This window comes from Acartia tonsa, chromosome 8 (assembly GCF_053477335.1).
Source record: "Acartia tonsa isolate MP-2025a chromosome 8, ASM5347733v1, whole genome shotgun sequence".
Lineage (NCBI taxonomy): Eukaryota > Metazoa > Arthropoda > Copepoda > Calanoida > Acartiidae > Acartia > Acartia tonsa.
Window position 1 is genome coordinate 21,973,665 of NC_137267.1, and position 24,829 is coordinate 21,998,493.

Consider the following 24,829-nt stretch of genomic DNA (forward strand, 5'->3'; position numbering starts at 1 on the left):
CCAGCAATAAATTTGCTGAAAGGAGTATCAAAATAAAAAATAGTCATAACACACACTTTGAAAATCTTTTAGCTCTATTTTAAAAGATATTAATCAACACCTAAAATAAATTTCATGTATTTTTTAACAGAGAACTAGGAAACACATTTTTTTCTCTCCATATTTTTCAATGTGTTGTATCGGATAACGGAAAAACCTGAAAGAAAGGAGCCATTGAGCTGTTACCATAGTCTCCAAAGTTAAATTATAAGATTTTCTTATTTGGAGTATCATCATTGAGGATGTACATCAATCTATTGGCCATTGTCTTATCCCTTTAAATCACTGGGCAAAACAAAGTTTTTTTCTGACTCACCCTGTATTTTTGGACATTTGGAACAAAAATTATAACAATATTTTCAGGTTAGGTTTCTTTTTCAAGTGTATTTGACCCAACAAATGATTTCAGAGATCTAGAGTAACAAAATTCATACCTTAATATCTGGTTCGTCTTTGGTGACCGTTTGTCTTTTATGTTTCATCCGCCGGTTCTGGAACCATACCTACCAGCCGCAAAACATATTAACATCAACAAAACTATTTTCTGCCGGGAAGGAGGGGATGTTGGACTAGAAATTAAACTAATATACATAGTTTTATAAATACGATCTCGACTAATTAGATGGTTTTAATATCTTTGGTACTTAAATTAAATTTTGATTGGATTGAACAAACACCAGTGCCCAAACGTTTCCACCAATAATTTTAATCTCTAGAGAGAATAATTTTGATTATCTTATTTGAAGATTTTCAATTTTGACTATTAACAAAATGGATGTCCTGTTCCTACACAAACAATACATCTTTTTAGAATGATGCAGATATTATCAACAAATCCTAGTTTTTAAACTACACAAAAGTCACAGAATATTCATAAGGATATGTAAAATTTTATCTCTATATCTTTATCTTTCAAACAGAAAAAAATTTCAATGAAAAATCGCCCAAGCAAACTTCAAATTATTTTTATGTGTTGTGGTAGGTGAATAATGTAAAAAAGAACGATAATGCACAAGACGGAAAAAAGGAAATTTTTGTACGTTTTTTGCAAGTATTATAAATCACAGACTATGGGGGGGGGGGGATTATTAAACTCATTTGAATTAGAGCAATCCAAAAACTATTAAGCAAAGAACATTCTTGGGCTGATAAACGTACGATATAAAGTTAACTTTTATGCAAAAAATGTCATACAAAGAATGTAGCTTAAAAATAAGAATATTTTTTTTGGTGATGTTTAAGTTTAGGCGGAATTCTAGAGAAATTGTAAGGCTGAAGTTTTTGTTTAGTTGGCATATGTCTATTAGTTTAGATATTTATCTGCGCCCAAATCTTCGCTCCTGTCAATTTGTAAATTCGATATTCGCAAAAACTCGGACCTAGGCAAAAGTAGATTTTGAAAAGTAATATATTTGAAGATTCTAAATTTTAATTTTTAGGCGGTTTCCCTGTTCGGGGAAGGGGAGGGGGGTTACTTGTTCGATAGGCATTTTGACGTAAAACATCGATTTTTTGTTTTATAACTTTTATTTAGATATAAAAAAATCATAATTGATATGTTTAAATTCCGGATGTATGAAGTTGATAAAGGTATTATAATAGTTGGGATGTAATCGTTCTTGTTACATCCTGTAGGTATGCCTAGGTATAAATAATTATATCTGTGTTTTAAAAGGGATACCTAACTTTTTATTGCTGCTCTTTTTTGTACTACTTTGAAATACATAATTTGGTTCTGTCAAAATCTTTTAAAACTTTTACTAAAATGCTAACAGGGATAATTATAAATTTATTTAATTGCATCCTTAAAATGTAAAGTGAAAAAAGTTAAATTTCAATATAATTGTTTATTTTTGATGATCTTAAGACATAAATTTCAATGTAATCTAATTTTATGATACATTTAACAGTTTTATGGCTTTGTTATGTTGTTATTGCTGAGCTGGTTACAAACAAAGTATTTCTTGTTTTATCATAAAAAAATTTGCAATCCACCACTAAATTGAATGTTAGTAAAACATATAAACCTAGATTTATATAAATTAATCTTTGATAAAACTAGAATGTTTTTAATAGTAGTTACAAGAGCAGTACTACACAGTAAAATATGTAGACGGTCAAAAGAACGGTCAACTAGAGCTAAAATAGAGTAAAAATAAATCAAAAAAACATACAAAAAGTCAAAGAAAAAGACAGACAGACAAACAAACATACAATCAAAGAGACAGTCAAACAGATAGTCAAACAGACAGTCAAACAGACAGTCAAACAGACAGTCAAACAGATAGTCAAACAGACAGTCAAACAGACAGTCAAACAGACGGTCAAACAGACGGTCAAACAGACAGCCAAACAAACATTCAAACAAACAGTCAAAGAGACAGTCAAAGAGACAGTCAAAGAGACAGTCAAAGAGACAGTCAAAGAGACAGTCAAAGAGACAGTCAAAGAGACAGTCAAAGAGACAGTCAAAGAGACAGTCAAAGAGACAGTCAAAGAGACAGTCAAATAGACAGTCAAAGAGACAGTCAAAGAGACAGTCAAATAGACAGTCAAATAGACAGTCAAAGAGACAGTCAAAGAGACAGTCAAATAGACACTCAGAGAGACAGTCAAAGAGACAGTCAAAGGGACAGTCAAAGAGACAGTCAAAGAGACAGTCAAAGAGACAGTCAAAGAGACAGTCAAAGAGACAGTCAAAGAGACAGTCAAAGAGACAGTCAAAGAGACAGTCAAAGAGACAGTCAAAGAGACAGTCAAAGAGACAGTCAAAGAGACAGTCAAAGAGACAGTCAAAAAGACAGTCAAAGAGACAATCAAAGAGACAGTCAAAGAGACACTCAGAGACACAGTCAGAGAGACAGTCAAATAGACAGTCAGACATTCAAACAGAACGTCAGATGTTTAAACTGACAGTAAGGTTTTCAAGTAGACAACCAAAGAATAATGATGGACATACAGAAAGACAAACTAACAAAAAAGACTTTCTGCCAAATAGACAGACAGACCGACAGATACAATTAATAATAACTCCACATCTTAGACGAAGTATTAGAAAATTATAAGCGAAGCATGAAATTAAAAATAAAGTCACCACAACTTAGAAAATTTTAGCAAAAAATGATTGAATTTTATCTACACTTAGTTTTTGTCAAATAATCTGCATCGTTGTTTTTGCTTTAAAATTGCTAAATTTCAGCTTTCTATATTTTTCAGGGAGGGAGAGGACATTGGGCTGCACATTACACTTGTACCCAAAACTTTATAATATTATTCGATTGATCAAATAGGTTTTTTTAAAAAAAATTATGATTGGTTGGTTCAACAATTGAAGTATCGAAACCTTTAAACTAATAATTTTAATCTACAGAAGGTTTAGTTTTTTATCATCGTTTTAAATGAATATAAATTTATCTCCATATTGTCTTGTCTTTAGATCCCTGATTCTTAAAGTAAAATTTTAGGCAATATAGGTTCAAGCATTCATAAGAAGCGAACACAGAAATGAGATAAAATTATTTTATTGCAGGATAAGAATAAGAAAACCTATAGTGTAGTTTCTTATTTGTCAGAGAATTGTTCAAGCTTTCAATCCGTGTAAATCACCATATAATCTTCAAACGTTATGGACAGACAGACGGTCAAAATTAGTTATAGGGTAGATTTACGCATTTACGTGGATTAAAATTAAAAAAAGATATTTATGATCATTAGTAGCGCAGCAATAAGCTGATAAAATTAAACAATTTTAATTATGTTTAATGTTTACTATGTTTTCCTTGACTTGACGTTCTGTAAGGTCCAGGGCTGCAGCTATTTCTATCCTGCGGGGCCTGAAATTTTTTTAGGGTTAGGCAAAGGATTTTATAGCATATAAAGCTTTTTTTCGATTCGTGCTAGTATTATTTATTTTATATAAAGGCCTGGTAGACTAGTCCTATTGATTTAAACCTTTTATTTTAGTTTGAATTTGGATTATAGAAAAATTCTAGACTTGATTATGGGGCATATAAATCTTCCCTAAAAAGCATAGCTATTTTTCGAACAAACTTAACTATCCTATTATATTTATTATCCTTACCTACAGAGATATTTATTGAAATGGAATTCTTTCTCTAGCTCTAACAGTTGAGTGTTTGTATAGGCGGTTCTCAGGCGTCGGGGCATTCCCCCATCCCCAACTGAAAGATATATAGATAGTCAGTTGGACAGCAAGATTGATAATTTGTTAGATAGATTGATATATAGTAAGATAGGTAGTAAAGTAAAAAGTCAGACAGACAGTAATATGCAAGAATTGTATGTTTGTAAAGGCGTCGGGGCATTCCTCCATATCCAACTTAATAGATAAAATTTGATAGCTAGATAGTTAGCGATTTGATAGATATACATATAGATAGTTAATCAGATTCTGATATGTCAAGGCATTTCACAATTCACAAGAAAATAAATGGTTAGAATAAATAGATATAAAGGTTGATTATTTAAAAGAAAATAAATTAAATAAATAGATTATGACTATAAAGAAAGATTGATCTGACAAATAAGATAATGAGAATAATTATATGATAGGGACAAATTTATACAGACGTCCAAGTTTTATTTATTTTGAGGGGGGTAAACACCCCTTTACCATACCCTACCCACCCCCTTTGACGTCTTAGAATATATAAATTGCATATAACATATGAAGTAAATTACTAAGAAAATATAATTAAGACTTACATGAGCCACTATTGTGCCTTTTCCGTTCTTTTGACCACTGCATATCAACTAAAACAACAAAATAACTTAATAATTTGTTTTTCTTTAACATTAATTTTATTAAAAAATATTTTGCAATAAATGAAGTAAATGACGAAATAATTTAATAAATTCCTTTAGAGGTTATCCAGGTTTCATATATATTTTTTCTTTTTAATGTAGATTTTTGTAATTCAAACAATTATATATTGTTACCCTGGAAAGGTGATTTTTTCAATGGTTTCTTGTCCTTCATCCATGGATACTGGTCCGTCATGTTCATCATGGCCAACGACGGCATCCCCATGCTGTCCAAGTGTCCCATGTAGCCTGAAATATATATCTTTTGGCGGGTTTCCTTAAACTGCGTAGTCGAACACAACCCCTCCCCCCTGTTCAATGATTTGAAAATAAAGGATGTCGGGGGAAGGGGGTGTTGTAGTTTTACTTGTTTGTTTGTCACTTTAGGTCAGGTTAGCTTAGGTTATATTGTAAACTGGGTGGAGAGCACAGGGCTAGAATATTGCCAGTATAGGCCCCGACAGGGTTAAGAACAGTAAAAAATCTAGGCAAATTTGTACCTTACCCATTCTTTTACTTTACACTGTTATTCTACTTCTTTTAATGCAAGTGTCTTACATTTACATGATTTGTCATTTTATTAAAGTTCTCTTCTAAACAATCAAATTTTTGAAGGTTCTGCTCTGACAATGTGCGTAATCATCCTTGTTTTTTTTCATTTGTAAAAACTTGCAATAAATTACCTGACTGATTACTATTATCAAAGCCAGGAGACTTAAAACCTTGCTGTTCAAGAAGCAGCGGATCTCTCAGGCCCCCTTCCTCCAGTCCACCCCCTCCTGCCCCAGGTAGGTGTTGACCAGGAGGGCCCCAGTCCCCTCCTGAGTGTGGTGTATAGTCCCCCTCCCCTTTACTGTCTTGCCAGTCCTCTGAGAGATGACCGCCACCTGAACCTTCAAAAGAGAAAAATATCTTACAGTGGCGGAAGTAAACAACTTTAGGAAGCTTTTTATGGTGCTTATAAAATGTGACGTTATACTGGCCTACAATTGGTCAATTAAAATGTATACTGGCCTTTCATTGGTAATTTAGTTTGTGTATTAGCCTATCAGTTATCAGTGGTATTTTGTATTGTATGACGTCGTTTTTTTTTATAGGCACTATAAACAGCTTCTTCAATTTGTTTATTTCCCTTAAGATATTTTCTATTTTTTTGTATCAATAATTAGAATATGAAAATTAAAAAGCTGGCTAAAGCAATAATTTTATCACGAAACGTGCTAAAATTTTGAAATTACCTGTTAATCCTGGTGGGCCCGGAGTTCCACTACCTTCCTCCCAAGCATCGGATTTACCACTAAAAAGAAAAAAAATATATTATCTTAAAAATATCTATAAGAAAACATTTTAGTTTAATTAATACGGAACTGCGCCAATTCACCTAACAATCCCTCTAATTCTTTATTTCTTTCCTTCCTCGAAAACGTAAAACCTGTATAAGTTAGACTTTTACAAATACCAAAAAGGGAAATATCAATACATTGTTACGCCCCTAGAGGTCTCTAGGGGATCTTGAGGGAAGGGGCGTAGGATGAAACCAACCCCCCAATTTGAAGCATAGTCTTAGAGTAATATAGTAAAAATATTTTTAGGATGGGTAATTTTTTCTGGGTTAATTTGTCTTAGAATGGTTCTATCTTCAAAAAAAAGTTATTTTCTGTACACAGAGACATCCTGTTAATTATATAAGGATTTTTATACTAGTAATTTATAGATATTAGTTACACAAACAATCATCAGGTGGCGTTGGCTTACCTATCAATACTTCTACTCTCTAGATTAGAATCAAGACCAAGGTTCATCTTATCCAAAGAAGGTGATCTTGACACATTATCACACTAAAAAAAGATTTAATTAATAAATTATGTATACAAGTCTTATTATGTCACATATGCTTTTTAATAAACTAAAATATACGGGCCTAACATCGACTTTATAACTTTATTCTTTAAGGTAATGTTTGGCAGTTATGTTTCAGGAATAATACAATGGAAAATAAATTTTAAAACATCCTCCATGATGATAAATAAAATCACCCTTTCTGTATATTAAAATTATTGATTCAAAAGCATTTAAAATTAAATAAGGGCGCCTAGAGCTTTGAACCAACAAATAAGATATTGTGGCTTCAGCGTAAATTACAGTCAAATGTCCCCCCTCTCTTGAATGTTGGTTATAAAGGAGGAATTGGTCATTTTAAAGAAATAGAAAGATAATAAAGATATCTAGATAGATAGATAGATATCCAGCTAATGTATCCATATGATGATAGATGGATATATAAATATTTGTATTTCTTGTGGTAGGTAATTCTTTATCATAAACTTGGCATTTGAACAATCATGACTGTCTGAGTTTTGAACCTTATTTTTACACCATGCATGTTTATCAAGTATTTGCCAGATTTTTTTTTATCCAACTTTAAGATGCTTATCTACTCTTTTTACCTATTTTCATATGTAAACATGATGAAGACAAACACATAAACATCCTGTAACTTTTATAAAAGGAATTTTATTTCATACTATCACCTACGTCCTAAGGGATATCTATTGACACTGATGGAAAAAGGGGGGAAGAAGTCGACCCTCCAATTTTAATCATAGTTTTAAAAAGGAAAAGAAAAAATAGATTTTTGGAGGGGGCGTTCTTTCCATGGCCGATTTATCTTGACTGTGAAGATACCCTCCCTTTTAAAATGTATAACCCATCACTAGACCTATAAGAAGCTTTACTACAAAGGTGAAACATATCGGTCAACACAACTAAAATTTTTTACAACAATGACATTTTCGTTTACAAGAAACATTGCTATTAATTATAGCATAATTAAATCTAGCTAAAATATATTGTCAAATATTTTTGCAATACATGGATGTTTTGCAAGCTTAAAACTTCCATCTTTGCACTTTTCAACTGTCTACACTTATGTACATATATATAAAGTTGATCACGAATACCGTGGAAGGCCAATGGAGTATATACATCAAAAATATCTGTAAAGAAATACCCCCCCTTACATTATTTTACAATATGTATGAGGTTTTTTTCCCGTCATAACCCCAACCCAGTTTGGTTATGCCGTTCCTTAACCCCACGGGGGTCTATCCTGTACCCAATATAACCTAACCTAACATGACCAAACAAAAACTACCCCTTCCCCTGCTTCCTTGTTTAGGTGCTCAACGCAAGCTTCCCAAATAAGAAAATTTTAAATATTAGGTTATTTGGATTGTTCAACTATCATTTGGAGAATTCAAACCATATTAGATTTACTTTTACTGCAAATATAATATTCCTTTTTTATATTGGCGTCAAATCAAATTCTTATCCTTTGTCCTAATCCTGTATCCCTGTGTGGTAAAGTTGATAAAGAAATGATATCGTGAGTGGTATTATAGGTTTTTGTACCAATAACTCTGCATCTATTTAAATCTATTTAAATTTTAAACAGCGTGAAGCCTGGCCCTTCTTTATTTATTATGTGTTTATACGTTGTATTAAAACTAGAGACGTTAAAAATGGTATTGCTGCTATGCCAGGCTCGTGATAAGAGTAAGGGGAATGTCTTGGCTCAAAAACAGGTGCAACTCGTTAACATGCACAGTTAGGGCTTAAGACAAAGGTAGTGCTATTAAAGGGTTGGTTGTATATCAAGCTAATGAACGCTTTACACCGCAATTATAAGAAGCAGAGTATGTTTCAAGGTGCATGGAGAGGTATAGAATTTGTAGCGACACCAAGCTCCCTAGAGGTTGAAGATAATTAGGTCCATAGGTAGCGCATCAAAATGCAATATTTAGATGAAATAATTGCAGTTATACATTGAAAGAAGTATTTTGAAAAACTAACAATTAGAATAAAATTGTTGAACCCAGAAAACCCCCTTCAACCCTTTTTTTCAAAATTGGGGGGGGGGTGTAATTTTGTATCACTAGATTAGGTTAGTTTCTGTTATATAAGGTTCTGGTTAGCCCTGCAGGGTTACGGCACCGTAAGCGTTTGTCCCTCAGAATTAAGGTGCTTTCGCAAGGTTTTCGAGGAAAAAAGGTCCATCTCCTTAATTCAATTTTTTAAAATTAAGGGTTGGAGGGGGGTGGTCCGGAATGTATAGATTATAGAAATGTCGGAATAAGATGATGAAATTTATATTACATTTTTTAAATCTGTCAGTAATGAGAATAAATACACATATTTATTTTCTCGTATTCATTCGAATCCGGTGGATAGGAACCGGTTCTCATCCATACGAAAAAACTATGTCTAGCATCGTATTATATCCAGCTTTCTACGAATATAGAAATGTACAATCATAAGATTAAAACCAGTTTTTTTAGCCCGTGCCTCGGGGCTAAAAAAACTAGTTTTAATCTTATAATTGTACATTCTATATCCGCGGAAAGCCGTTTATAATACGATGAAAGAAATAACTATTAAAGTTTTATAAAGTTCTAAATTCCTACATCTAACTTAATTTGGAAACATAGTGAAAACACCAGAAATTTAAAGAAATAGAAAACAGAAATTATTTAGTTAAGAATAGAGTTAAATTTTGATGCATGACTTAAAATTTATAAAAAATTGTGCCATTATTTACACTTTATTTGATTGAGTGGACTAAATTTTTACATGCTTTAAATTCTAAATGGATCACTTGCAAAATTTTATTTGACAAGTAACTTTTTAAATTAACAAGGATGACAACAACCTTCAAAGCGAAGCTTAACATATAAGTCAGACAAGACAAACAATCTAACATTAAAATTATAAAGTAACAACTCATTTAATATTCTAAAGGGGTAGTTTCACGAAATGCATTTGAAATTAATTTAGTGAACCGCATATTTTTTCTTAGTTAATGGGGTAAACTACATTTAAATAGCATATATTTGAAATAAATTCAATTTTCTACCACGTAGTTTTTAAAATATCAAGACCTGAAAATTGTCTTTTTGTGATATATGCAATTTAAAAAGACGATTTTCAAGTCTTGATATTTAAAAAACTATGTGGTAGAAAATTTAAATTTTTTCAAATATATGCCATATAAATGTAGTTTAACCATTTAACCAGGATAAAATATGCGGTTCACTAAATTAAGTTCAAATGCATTTCGTGAAACTACCCCTTTAAATCAAAAAATAAATTGGACATACAGACTTTCTGGTATTGAGTATAGAGCTGCTACGTCATGACAAGTTTGAAATGGATAAGACAACTCTAACACTCCCAAAATTTATTAATTAGTGTACATATATTAATGTTTTCAAGTTTACTTTACTCTAAACATAATAATTGAAAAAGAATTGTCTAAACTTTTCAACCAATAATTTCACTTTGTAGAAAGCATAACTTAATTTATCATCATAGAGGATGTGCATCAATTTATCGTCAATTGTCTTATCCCTTAAGATCCCTGATAAGAAGCCCTTACATAGATGTACTGAATTTTATTTTCCGAAAGTGTACCTAGCCTCCGCGTCCTATCTCAATATTAACTACTAGCTAAAAAAGCTTCAAACTTTTAAAAAAATTGAAAAATTAAAATTTTGAATGTATATTGTATAAATCGCTTGACCGGAGTAGCTAAAAATAGCGTTTGTAATAGTTGGGTTATCTGTCGTACAACTTCGAAAATTAGGGAACAAGTAGGAAATCAATTTTCAGTTGATCCTTACATAATATCTTACGGCTTCCCCACCCTAAAGAACTATCACGCAACATTTAGGGTGGTTTCAAATTTTAAAATTAGTTTCACGAAATTTTTTTTACAGAAGGATGCTTTTTCTTAAAAAGTTTAGCGAAAACTGAACACTCCCCCCCAGCGATTTTTAAAAAAGATTGAACATTAGTGCCTAACCTCTGCGGGGTCCTAACCCTTCGAGGCTACTCTGTACCCTATATAAGCTAACCAAATCTTATAATCAAATAAAAAATTAACACCCCCTCCAATTTATTATTAATTCTGCTGAAAAAAGATTTGTTCAACAAGGAACTTTGAGAGAAAAATGTAGATAAGACAATTAATCATTAGATGTGTTAAATTAAAAATCTTTCAAACACCCTGATTTACTTTGGTTAAAAAATTTATCAGTATTTACATTTTTTATCATGAACGATGTTGAAAATAATTCCTAAAATAAATGTATACATAGTTTTTGTGATTTATGATTTCTAGTCTTAAAACTACTTCAAGTAACAGATAACTAACATAACTATTAAATCTAAATTTTTCTTAATCTAATTTTCCTTTTAAATTCTTTCTATCTATCTTTCTTTGGGTCATTTCTCTCTCTCTCTCTCTCTCTCTCTCTCTCTCTCTCTCTCTCCCTCTCTCTCTCCCTCTCTCTCTCTCTCTATCTCTCTCTCTCTCTCTCTCTCTCTCTCTTTCTTTCTCTGTCTCTCTTTTTCTCTCTCCCTCTCTATCTTTCTCTATCTATCTCTCTCTCTCTCTCACTTGGTATTTGCTTATAAATCTCGATGTCCCTTTTTCCTTTCTTTAATATAGTATCTTTCTTTTGCTCTTTCTTATACATTTTCGCTTGCTTTCTCTCTCTTTATTTATTTATAATTTCTCTCTGACAATCTTTATTTTTATCTCTCTATATCAGTTAAATTATCATTACTCCAGGGCCTGAAGGGATAGGACTATTAATGATAAACTTATATACGTCCCAAATGAATTGCTTTTTCCATATCTTTCATATAAATAAATAAAACATGTGTTACAAATGTACACGACAAAATAATCATTCAAAAATTTGAAGTTTTAAACAAGACTTTGAAACAGTAATCTATCATATTTTGTTACGGGATGATCTTACTACCAGAAATGAAGGGATTTATACATAGACTTTTGTAAAAAATACTTTTAACTCCTGAAAATAGCATTAACCTTGCCTGCAAAAAAAGCAGCACTTTATCACTCAATTGCAGCTGCGCCCCTAGAGGCCTCTAAAGGCTCTTGTGGAAAGAAGGGAAGGAGGGTCGACCTTTCCCTTTTAATTTTAGTTGTTGTATTAAAAACTTTTAAGGTTGGGGCAATTGTTCTGGGAGAGTGGAGGTAGTTATAAACCTTCCCCTTGACCTATAGAAAGCTTTATATTAGGAGCATTTTTTTTGGTTATGGAGTGACCCATCCTCCAGTAGGACAGAGATAAACTATGAAAAGTTGATATTTTTTTCCTGAAAAGAAGAGCCTAATCAGTTGAGCGATTTCCAAGATCTTAAGATGCATACGGATAGACAGTTGTGATCAGCAAGTAAAAGCTCATCAGACCAGAATTGTCCGAGATCTTTAGCTTCAGACAAAAACCGTGCTACTTTTTACTTTGTTATTCATAAAATTTTAGCAACAATTCTAATATATTCACGCCTGCGCCGTTGTCCTAAAGGAGACACAAAATTTTGGTTGTGGATTTCTGATCAAACTTTTTGTCCGCGGTTTCGTGTGCAGCGGTTAAACAGCTTTGGTTTGCCTTCCAGGCCGATTTACATAGGTGTGGGGGTAGAACAGCAAAAAATATTTTAGCAAATGGTATTTTATTAAACAAGGATAATTTAGAACATTTATAATCTTTATAATTTTTGATAAATGTCGTCAGTTTTTTAGGATATTTTTTTCAAGTTAATAGGGTGTGTTGTTTTTAGAAAAATTAAGCATTAAATCCATTTACTAAATATTTATATGAACTGAATATTAACTTGATATCTAAGTTTAATGTAAAAAACTTTATTAGAAAGAAAGGATAGTTCTTGATTGTGAAGCATATTTTTAAAAAATAAAATTTATGTTGTTGTGATATACCCAAGTTTCTTTGGTTGTAAATAAAAATGGTATGATATGGCAGTGTGTGATATGTTTATAAGAAGTTTCAGTAAGCCAAACAGTATGCATACAAACAAGCAACATTTTTCATGTCCATGAATAGCGTAGCAACTCTAGGCTGGCTTTTATTTAATTTACTATTAGTATTGGCAATAATTTATTAGATATAAACTATTTTATCATAGACGTCCTTAAACTTTGAAATCCCTCACCCACCCCCCTCAAAATAAAAAAAACATTAGATTAACAGTATCAAACCTTTGAAACCCTTAATTTTACCCCCTCAAAATAAAAAGCTTGAACGTCTCTGTTTTTAAAAAACTTAATCTGGAATAAGACAATGGACGATATTTGTTTAATCTTTGGTTACAAATATAATTTATAATCTAATGATACCTTATTGTAAATTTCTTTGTTAAAAATTCACATCTATAATAACCGACGGTAATGAACGTAAAGTTTAACTAAAGAGTAGCTACACGTATACAGAAAAACTCAATATGAACTTTTTTTATAGCCATTGTACGGTTATAAGAGCAGGAATAAATATCAACTAACTATATTCAACATTAAACTGCAACACTGTGAGAATATCGTTATCCATATATAGAAGTAACCGAATGTCTGTAAGGTCTCGGTATAGTTTTCCTTTACAATGAAGCTTTTTATATGTCCAAGGAAAGTTGATAACTTTTTAGTTAGTTCCAAAGAAATAGCCAATGCAAAATATCTCCTGAACCCCGAAATTAAAATTATAATACTTCAAAATTAGAAGTAAAGGGATGACGTATAGCTCCCCATCAACAAGTGCCCCTAAAGGAATCTTGGGGGCGTTACATATATTATAAGTATATTTTTATATTTATTGTATACGATTCCATTGACAGCTAAGTACATAGAGATACTGCCTACGGACTTTATCATAATTTTCGGACAAACGAACGGATACAGATAAAGAGTAGCTGCGCTATTAAAAATTTAAAAAAATTGTCTCGATCCAATGATCAGTAAGGCCAAACTAAAAATGGCTTTAAGGCATTTTCTTCAGCTTTTTCGTGAAAGGATTGACTAAATTATTCCCTATTTTGGAATTAGATGGTAACGAATAAATTTATTTTTCATGATTAAATATCATTTGGTGCTTTCCCACAAAGTGCCTGTCGAGCTCTGAATCTCCCCCCTCCCCCTCAGTATAAATTGAAAGGGGGGGCCGTGGGGGGGAGGGTACTTTTATTCCCCTATGTATAACCCCTGCGAGAATCACTAACACTGCAGGCTTATACCTAACGTAATAAACAAACAAACGAAAAAATGCACCTCCTCCGTCCTTTTTTTAAAATTTTGCTTCAAAATAAGGGGGAGGGAGACGTGTTTTGTTGCTATTGCTCAACAAGGCATTTTGAGGAATAACATCTAGCAATTTTAGTAGATCAACTATGTAATGTTACTATATAGTTGCGCTGGACGTAACGTATGGCTGTTACGTTACGCCGAATGCTTAGTAATGTTAGTGTCTTTATTATTATTTTTGATAAATGTAACAGCCTTTTGCGTCGAAATAAATATTTAATAAAGTTTACTAATTACACGAACAAAAATGATTTTAGCTATATTGAACTTTATTTTTTTTAAGTTAATGATAGAGAAAATAAAAAACTAAGAAGAACTATAAAATGGAGGAATACAAAATTAGACAGTTAGACAGATAGACAAACAGACAGACAGATAGATTGACAACTAAAAGTGTGAATATTATAACTAGAGAGACAGAGAGACAGACAGACAGATAGATTGAAAGGAAAACTGTAATACAAGCTAGACTTTTTAAATATTTTTTTTTGTGATTGATGAGCTCTTTTTTGTTTCCGTTGAAACTTTTTTTTGAGCATTTTCCTTTGGGGTTTAAAAATCCTTCTATGAAAAAACCCTAAATCAAAAACTATCAGCTAAACCCCTCTCTATCTTTTTTCAGGGAGGTAATTTTCTCCAGGAAGGTTGTACCATCCTCCAAAATAGTTATAAACCTTTCCTTAAATAATGAGAAGCTACATTGTAAAGAAGAACCATATCTACCAAGGCTCTACGGTACAGAGAAACAGACATCCTGTTACTTTATTATAAGAATATTTAGCGAATCTTTCTTAAAAATTCTAAAATAGATTACACTGAGTAAAGTATTAAACAGAAAGAAGAACTCCATTATTTGTAAATTATAAAAAGCTACATTAAATTTTAGAATAACTGACATTAAAAATGGGGTTCAAGAAGACCATTTGAGATAAAATGGGATATTTCAAGTTTTTTCTCGTTGGTATATTCATTCAGTTTTCAGCTGCTAAAAATTATCAGTCAAAAATAGGAAAAAGGATTATTATAAAATAACAGAGGGAAATCTAAAGTTAAAATTATATTATCATAGAATGTTAGTTACTTTCTTTGAAAGTGCCAAGAGAACACAGAGACTCCTGCCCTTATTTTAAACAAGGAAGATAACATCCATAAAAGCAGCTTTGAAACGGTAGGACAAGCGAACATTAACGCTTGTAGAGTGTCAAAAAGGAAAAAAGTAGAATAAAAATGAATACGTCTACACAAAATTGTAAGTAAATTTGTTGCGAGACTGCGTAAATACAGGATAATGTTTAAGGACACACATTCATTTTAAGGACTTGATTATAGAGATGCTTCGCATAAAATGTTGTACCTTGAACTTTTTAAATCAGGAAGATAGGATAATTGGATCACTTAATTTTTTTTGGTTTAAAAGGTTTAAAAGTGACATAAAAGCCTTGGCCACAAAAACGCGCAACTCATTACCCTGTACAGTTAGGAGGACTTCCAACAAACTAAGTATAATCAAAGGGTTTGTTGTCTGCAAATAGTTGGGATTAAGGAAATATCTAAGCAAGCTTACCTGATGTGAGTTATACTGCACTGTCAGATTTGTTTCAGGACCTACAAATAAATATTTAAATTAAAAAAATTGCATGCACCGTACATCATGGTAATGATTTATAACTATTACTTGGATCTTACACGAGATTTTCATGTTTTACGATAAGGTGAACTCTCTAGCTGGCTAAAATAACGATCTTCCCCATCCCCCTCGTTTACTCCATCCCCTCCCCTCGTACTTTATATACGGCCCGCTCATTAAAAGCAAGGGGAAATTGCAAGCTAAATTGACGACAATTTCTCTCTTGTTATAATATCCATGTATATTCTACATCCAATATCGTAGTATATTATCAAAGAGGGAGGGAGGGGGGGGGGGGGGGGAGGTAGTTTTTCTTTTTCGTTTATATGTTTCCTTTTATTACTTTTTTAGATGAGGTTAGGTTAGTATATATTTGGTACTTGGTTGAGGCATGAATGTGTTAAGCATAAAAAATAGCTACCCTCCTCCTAATTTAAATTAGATAGCCTAAAATTTGCCCTTGAAAATTATGGAACTATTTGTCCCGTCGTTTGCGAGATCTTACTGACCATAAAATACCTACCTAAATTCAGCATAACCAACAATTTGATTCACAAAATTTAGAAGATTTTTTCACATCACTTTTGATTAAGGATTTTAACATTAAATCTTTTTCACTTTATTTTCATTTATCTTCTCATTTTAATTTTATCTTAAATATAAAAAAACAAGAATGACAATATCCTTAAAGACAATCTAAGATAACCTCCTAGAAATAATAAGAATATCAAATTTTAATATCATACAGCAAATAAAAAATATATCTTTAACATGGATGACAACATTCATAAAAGATAAGCTTTGAAATCAGACGATAGGACAAATAATTATTTACATTTGTAGAGTGTCACAACTTAATAGAATATACTTCAAAAAATGAGATACCTAGCTTAAAATATTGTACCATGTTCCAACTATTAAATGATTAAGATAGCTATGTCATACAAAAAAAAATGTAGGCAAAAAATATAAAAAATCAGTTTATTCTAAATCGACGTATGACATTTCAGGAAAGAATCATACATAACTGTACATAAATCATCATGCAAAGTTTGAAATCAATAAGACAATTTTAACATGCCTAAATAAAGAATAAGAGCTTAGCTTTTGAAAATCCTCAAAATAATCAACTAAAAACGCACATATTTCTAAAGGCGTGGTTTAATAAAGAAGTGTCAATCTCTTCCTTTAAAAGGAAACTATTCAACGTGCATATCTTTTAATTTAAAACCTGTGCAGTTTCTCTTTATTCATTCAACAAACCACAGCACACACACACACACACACCCAAAAAATTTATATTTTAAGATGCCTGTACCAAAATTACCTTTGCTAAATTTAAACAACACTTTCAATTTATGTCATAATATTCTCTTAATTTAAGTGTATTAGATTTTACTATTGTTTTCAATCCAATTTCATGTTGCTTTAAGTCATGTGAATGGAGAAAGTCGCTCAATGTGACGTCATAAAAATGAGGGAGATGAGAGGAGAAATGGGAAAGAAACCCCCTAAAAAAGAAATGAACAATCATTTATTTTTTTGACGTCACATGTCTTTTTTTTGAGCGTTTTTCTCCATTTACCAATTCATTATTTACAAATGAGTCCTAAAAATGGAGTTCTTTTATAGAAGAATAAATTATAAAAATCTTTGCTTAAATCTTTTCTTTTTTCTTTGAAAGTAAAGACATAAGGTGGAGAATAAGAAAGTTACTTGATCAATTTTAGATAAAAAATGTAAGAATAGGGGGGGGGGTTGGTGAGCTGTGGAAAGGGGGTTAGAACCCCCCGGGGAAGTGGCAATATCCGTTTTAATATACAAAGTTTGCATACCCCTCCAGGGATTCTAAGGGATAAGACAATGGCTGATAAATTGATGTCCATCCACAATGATAATAAACAAAATTACCCATTTAGTAGATTAAAATTAATGGTTGAAACGTTTGAACACTCAACTTAATGATCCAAACATTCAAAATTTATTTCAGTCTCCCAAATTTGTTTAGCCAACGAATAAGAAAACTTTAACATAAAACTTTGGGAACCAGTGTCAATATACTCCCTGAAACTCTCCCCACTGTAAAATATTTTCCCCTTTTTCTTTTTACTTTTTTTCACTTCCCTACTATTTTCTTTTTACTTTAAAAAGATCCCTGACAAAAATACACAAGTTATCTTTTTTTTAAAATGAAAGAATAAAAGCAAAATAATTAGAACGATTTTTATTTGCTTATTTGGAAAGCTTACAACAGTTAGAGTGCAAGTTTTAAGCTATTTTCCAACAACCAGGAAATACCTTCTAATGGAATATACCCTCCCCCCCCCCCCCAGCCCTTAAATATTTATAGCATTTCTTTTTTTCACTGGTAATGCGTTAGGGTCCTTTTTCAACTAGAGTTTCTTAAATTTGCATATTCCACCAACAGATCCCCCTTCAACAACACCTTTTTCTCCACAATATCTTTCTTCACCCATTCAAATTATTTTCTATACGCATTATAATCCCCTCCCCCTATATAGGGAATTTTTCATCATCCCGTTCCCCTATAGTCACTTAAAAATTCCAACAATGAAATAAGTTAATCTTAGATTGAAAAATTTTACATTTTATGTAATAAGTAAAATTGTTTTGTGTGTCTATATTAATATCTCAAAGACGACAGAATAAGATACAGTATATATAAACATTGTGAAATACATTAAACATATTAATTATCATTATTAAATGTAAAATCTGTGTTCTAATTTTGATGGGGGGGTTTCCTAAGCCTATTTTGAGGGTTTTTGGTTATGTCAATTTAATATTGGATTAAAAACTCACAAAAGTATTTAAATTCGAAGTTTATTTTGCATTACAAATTGTCTGTTTCATGTACAAATATGTACATTATTAAGATGCTAAATATAAAACTTTTCTTCCCGATTTTAAAATTTGGGCAACTTTGTTTTTTTCTTCTCTTAATTCAAAATAAACACCGCCCCCCTACCGAAAAAATATAAGGATTTGTATTACCTAAAAAGCAGATAAGCCTTCCTATCTTTTGACTTTTGATGTAATCTTTATTTTTAAATTCCACAACAAATGCAAAAATAAGCTAAATTAAAAACATAATTTGTTCCAATTATAATGATATTTAAAAAGCAAAGAAAATATATAAATCTTCCAAGTATGTTGGTCTGTTAGAAGTACATTTTGAGTAAATATTGCCTAAAATGCTAATGACTTTTGTTTAAATATAAACTTTTTTCTTTCAACAATTCTAAGTCAAATATTTCTATTGCAGTGCAACTACTTTACAATCAGTGGTTGCTTCAATCACACATGCAATATTAAATGTTAACTATATGGATTGATTATAATATTGATTGAAGAAAACACATAATTGTCAACTAACATAAAGATTATGTATTAAAATTTATTAACACTGTCAAAAACTTTATTAAACTTTACTGTTATTTTTGTTTATAAAAAATGTTTATTCTCGTTATTGCTGCGCTAATTATTGACATAATTATTCTTGTCAAAAACCAAAATACAGCATGCAAGACAATAAATCAACCTGGTAAATAACAATTAAAATGGCAAAAATTGTGATGAAAATGGTATATAATTGAAATTTCACTGCGAGGTGGACAAAAATTGATAAATGAAGTGGTGTGTGTGTGTGTGTGTTGCTTCTGTCTCTGGTAGTTATACAAAACAGCTAATTCTGAACTGTTCAGCAAAGCAAAGTTACTTAATTTTACTAATGGCCCGTCCCTCAAAATAAACCATTTAATTTGTATTTCAAAACTTTGGTTTTTTTTGGGTTAAAGAAGTCACAAATTGACAAAGATCCAAATTAAGAAATGCTTCGCTTTCGAAAATGATTAGGTTTTATGTTTCTTTTTCGTTTAATCAAAGTTTAATTATGTTAAAGAAATATCAAGAGAAAACACAAAATAAACGGTGCTTATTTACAATCTTTAAAAACTTAGGTGTGGGAAGGGGGGTGGAGAGTTTCAGCGCTCAACAGGCAATTTTAAGGGAAAGTACCATATAATTTTATGAAATATATATTTTAGCTGGTATATTGTTGAACCTGTGTATAGGAGCATGTTGAATATGTTTCTAAGTTTGTAAAAACTTTAACCAAAGGATGACTTTCAGATCATTAATCAACTAACAACAACAAATATTTTCAAAGCAGCGAAGCGGCCTAACTTTAATCATGGAATATATACGTCTAATAAGATAAAAATATAATTAAGAAAAAAATCTTATGACAGTTTGAAACATAAATTATTGTTCACAACTTCTGGTAATAGTATCCAAGATAGATTTTGTGTTATAGCCTATTATTTTAAATAGTGAGTTTTTGTTTTGTCTAAAGATCTCAGAAAATGCTTATCTGAATAGGTTGTACTTTTATAGTGATTTAGACTTTTTACTGACCTCACCTTGAATTAAAGACGAAGCAACTATTGCATTATAAAAAAATACACAAAAATCTTCAAAATATTATTGGAAAAATGTATGAATATCTGATAAAAAGAAATTATATTTAAATGATAAACAATTTTAAACTAAATGAAGCAAAAATAATAAATTATGTTCTAGTAAAGTATGTCCTTACACAAAAACATAATTGTTCGAATGTCATACATTTTTAATAATGTCAAATTTTGGTGTAAAATTTAATAAATATTTATTTCGAATTTTTTTTGTTCGAAGTGCCTTAATTGTTTTATAGAAATTAAGCTAGTTAAACATACTCATCTATATTACAAAGTAAAGCGATGTCTGTCTGCCCGTCTGAAGCTTAAGAAAAATGTTAACTACTGAACCGAGTGAGCTTTACTTGTTAGGGAATATATTTACTGGTCCTAAGTTGGTTTTAAGCTATTTTCTATAGTCGATTTGTATTAGAAGAGTACCCTCACCAAAAAAGTTATAAACATTAGGAATATAAGCGAAGCTTACTGTAAAGGAGAATCAACCCTGTTAAGCAGTTAGTGAGATCCTTCTTTATACACAAATTGTCACCCTGTTACGTTTATTACATGATAAATCCGTGGGTTTACAAGACCTCTTTATTGATAATAATAATATATTATATTTTGTTAAACTTAAAGTAGCATCTTTCTTTACAGATTTCTCCAGAGAGAGAGAGAGAGGACTATGGGCTGTTTATTTGTTTTCTTATTCGTTGGCTTTGGTGACCTTAGTGAATTTTGATAGGTTGAATCATTAAATTAAGTATTCAAACGTTTCAACCACTAATTTCAATCTACAGAATTTTTCTATCATCATTGTGTTTGTACACCAATTTATCAGCCAATGTCTTATCCCTTTAGATCACTGGATTTCTCGGGGAGTCAAGGACATGGTGCATGAAAAAAATCTGTTTTTCCTTAAACTTTTCCATCGGTTAAGTATTGTATTATTTTCTCCATTCACAACAATGATACTTTTATGAAGTAGTAAGTTTTTTAAATTGTCCGTTAAGATCTTGCTAGCTGATTGCGTTTTATGCTATTTTATGGAATCTCTATATGGGTCCTGAAAGATTAAAGGCTATTTTCTTCTCTCCCTTGATAGTAGAGCCCCTCTATCATGTTTGACTGGCTGAAAATATCGTAATTGAAATTAGTCTAAAACTGTTTCTTTCCCCAATATTCACAAGCTAACAATGAAAGAATTTATGGAGTTCAAAATATCGTATGATGTCCCATCACCGTATTCTAGATTTCCCGTGTCAGAAAATAACCAATAAAGGTACTAAGAAAGAGATGTAATGTCTGATTGAGCCAATAGGAGAATCGCATTGGTACATACATTTAATCTCATTGGTTGAAATTGTGTACACATTTTGTTACGAACGCATGTTTTTTTTTCATTTCATACATAGATAAAAGTCAGCTGTAAACAGTATATTTTCTTAGTAGAAAGCTTTGCGGAATCAGAATTAATTGCCCAAAAATTTCGTCTTCTATTTGAAAGAGGTGGATTATTAAAAAAAATAGGCTGGCTACTCGCTGGTGAGGCAAAATTATTTTTGTGAAAAATCCTCTAAAATCGAATAAAAAATTTACAAAAATAAATAAAATCTTAAAAGTGTTATTAACATATGATTTTGTTTAATTTTTGTAGATTTTTAATGTGCTTTTGGATGATTTTTCACAAAAATGATTTTGCCTCACTATCGAGTAGCGAGTCTATCATTTTTTAAGAATCCACATCAGCTTGAGTCGAAAGTAAACAATACTTTTGTCTGCTAGAAATGTTCCTTCTTAGATTTGACGAAAAAAGGGTTCAGAATATGCTTCTATTCTTATATTTCTATTAAATAACCAAAGAAAATTTAAAACAAGAACGATATTGATATTAGAAGTAAGAATAAATTCAATACAATAAATTAAAGGAAAAGCAAAGTTTATTTGAATACTTAATACCATCAAATTATGGTAAATTGTAAACATATCAAATGCTATTTTAACCGATTGCTAAATTAAGTTCTAAGCCACACAGTAGCTGCGCTTAGTTTCTTATGATATGGTAGGGTGGAGGTCATATTAATGTAGACACTACTTGAAAACGGGGAATAGACAATGGTTGATAAATAAATGTTCCATTCCAGAAAGCGAAATAGATTGAAAATTTATCAAATTGAATTAATCCCAAATTATTTGTTTCTTTTTAAATTTCTACATTTATTTTCATAGAAAATGACACTTTTCTATAGATAAGGTCTTTCTGTACGTACTAATCGTCTAAATATAAATCTTTTTAAGCATGTAATTTTGATAGCCTATATAGTACATAGACACTCAAGAAATTTTATTGGTCTATCTTAATGATGCACTAATTTTTTGAAAAAACTATTTGAAATTGTATTCATTATATTTATTTGATTTCTTATGATACCCAGGACATAGTCTCTAGTATTGATAATGTTTATATTTTTTTTTGTAGAGCTTTACGTTTTCATATGTTGTGATCCTTGTTAATTTTAATGTAGAGGACATGTTTACTTCTAACCTCTCTATACCTATCAATAAACCTTCTTAAAATGTAACTAATAGCAGAACTTTTAAAATAGCAAAAAAATATCTAACAAATCTGTTTAAATGAATGCTTTCTTATTCTAAAAAGACAATATACAATAGAACACTTTTATGATATATTTATAATATATAAATAATAATTTTATAAATATTATTTCTTGAATTTCAATAAAACTCTATTAGCAATATGTACAATTTTTTTTATTGAATTAGTCTATGAATAAGCTTTAAATAAAAAATGGTTATTTATCACATCGCGGATATTAAAATGAAAATTTATCAGAATAAAACCAGCCCCTGGGGGATAACAAAACTCGTGAAAAATTTAGTGATTTTTGATTTGAAATTTGTAAAAAAAATTTAAGTAATACGATGGTATACATGATTTTTGAGTATGGCTAAGAATATAAGGTTCTTATCCAGCGGATATTAATCTATTTTGAAAAAACAAACATTTTTAAGCCATACTAGAAAAACTTATCCAACTCTTTAATTTAATAACATATTTGGTTTTAGTCTTTGATTATTTTGTATTCACACTTGTATAGCTCTCAATATACACACATACAAGATACAAGATTAATGATGGAAACACAAGTAAAAACCACCGTCCTCACACAATTCTAGAAATGTCGCAAAATTGAAAAAAAAGTGTAACTTTAATGTCTCTTAATAGTAATTTCATTTGATAAACAAACAAACAGCAATAGCAAGATATTAAGATTTGGATTATTTTGCCAATTAATCACTAATTATGTCTTTTTTATTAGATCAGGACACGAAGAGACGTACGAAAAGACCTTAGTTATGAAGTAGCAGAGATAGTTTTTCCGCTAAGGATATTTTAGGCCTTTGGTGAATATGGGCTGAAGTCGTTGTTTCTTGCTACTTGCTAAAATCATTGGGGGGAAAAGTCGGTCTTTTTAACACAAAAAATTATATGTATATTTAGATCCATACAGCAAAAAGTTGTTTTTGTTTCATTAAGTCTTTTTAGTTTAAGGAGTTGTCAAACCTATCTTTTTTGTTACATAAATAGAATAAAAATACTTATTTAAAAAAAGTTAAAATTATTCTATCGACTACGCCCCTAGAATCTAGGGGCTAAAAAAATAGCATATTATCATCTAAAGACTTAATCTGAAAATAAATTAGCTTAAAACAATCAAAGGAGAAGCTAGTTAAAGTGGCTGACTCAGATTATGACGTCAAAAAGAAATTAACCAATGAGAGGCCACTAAAAATTTTTAACAATTGATCAATTACAGTGTATACTGGCCTCTAATTGGTTAATTTTTTTTTGATGTCATGATCTGAGTCAGCCACTTTTACTAGCTTCAGCTTAAAACCATCAAAGGACCTTTGGATAGCTTGTCTGAAAAGCGAACCCAGTAGATTTTAAGACAAAATTACTTGTTATTTTATATCTTAAGATACTAAAGCTGTGCTGTGAAAAACATTAAAAAGTCCCCTACGAGTAGCGTACATAATTAATTATTTGGAGACTTACACGAATAAAGAACTTTTAACTAACTGTTTCAATTCGTTTTCCTCGATTTTCGCACACCTCGCTATTTATAGCTATTAGGCTAAAATATTTAAGGCTTCCATTGGCAACATTGGTGTAAAATTATATGGTTAAAGAATATTCGAACAGTACAAAATTTAAAATCTAACAAAGATTAAATTTTAGCGACTAGTGGAGCTTTCCATGGGTAGTTAAAATGTATGTTTCTTACTTTACAAACTGCAAATTTTAACCTGTATGGGAATATAGCAAATAGTAAAGTGTACCAAAGAGTAAACTGTAGCGACCCGTGAAACTTCCATTGACAATATGGTTGTTAAAATGGTTGTTTCTTGTTATACATGCACAATCATTATGTCAAGCTAATTCTACTTTTCAGGGGGTTGATTCTGATTTAAAATTAACTAAATAAAATCTGTAGAAAAAAATTAGAAAATTTCTAAATTGTTGTTAAAAATGGATTAGTCATATATAAAAGTAACAGGATCTCTGTGTGTCTGTCTGTAAATAAAAATCTCGCTAACTGCTGGACCGATATGGTTCTATTTTACAGTTAGCTTCTCATCTAGGTCCTGGGAAGGTTT

The 24,829-nt window shown here is 30.9% G+C and overlaps 1 protein-coding gene across 1 annotated transcript in view; it reads right to left on the minus strand.

The window, feature by feature from the left end:
• The window catches only part of LOC145326526 (uncharacterized), a 31,089-nt gene extending 14,767 nt beyond the window's left edge, over positions 1-16,322 (minus strand). Inside the window, exons 1-10 of the mRNA XM_080169896.1 lie at positions 16,192-16,322; positions 15,606-15,646; positions 6,619-6,701; positions 6,102-6,160; positions 5,547-5,756; positions 4,999-5,112; positions 4,765-4,812; positions 4,121-4,220; positions 3,817-3,872; positions 474-541 (exon numbers count right to left, since the gene is read on the minus strand). Coding sequence (XP_080026022.1) covers positions 474-541; positions 3,817-3,872; positions 4,121-4,220; positions 4,765-4,812; positions 4,999-5,112; positions 5,547-5,756; positions 6,102-6,160; positions 6,619-6,701; positions 15,606-15,646; positions 16,192-16,204 — 792 coding nt within the window. The 5' untranslated portion in view covers positions 16,205-16,322. The remainder of the gene's footprint in view (positions 1-473; positions 542-3,816; positions 3,873-4,120; positions 4,221-4,764; positions 4,813-4,998; positions 5,113-5,546; positions 5,757-6,101; positions 6,161-6,618; positions 6,702-15,605; positions 15,647-16,191) is intronic.
• Positions 16,323-24,829: the final 8,507 nt, after the last annotated feature.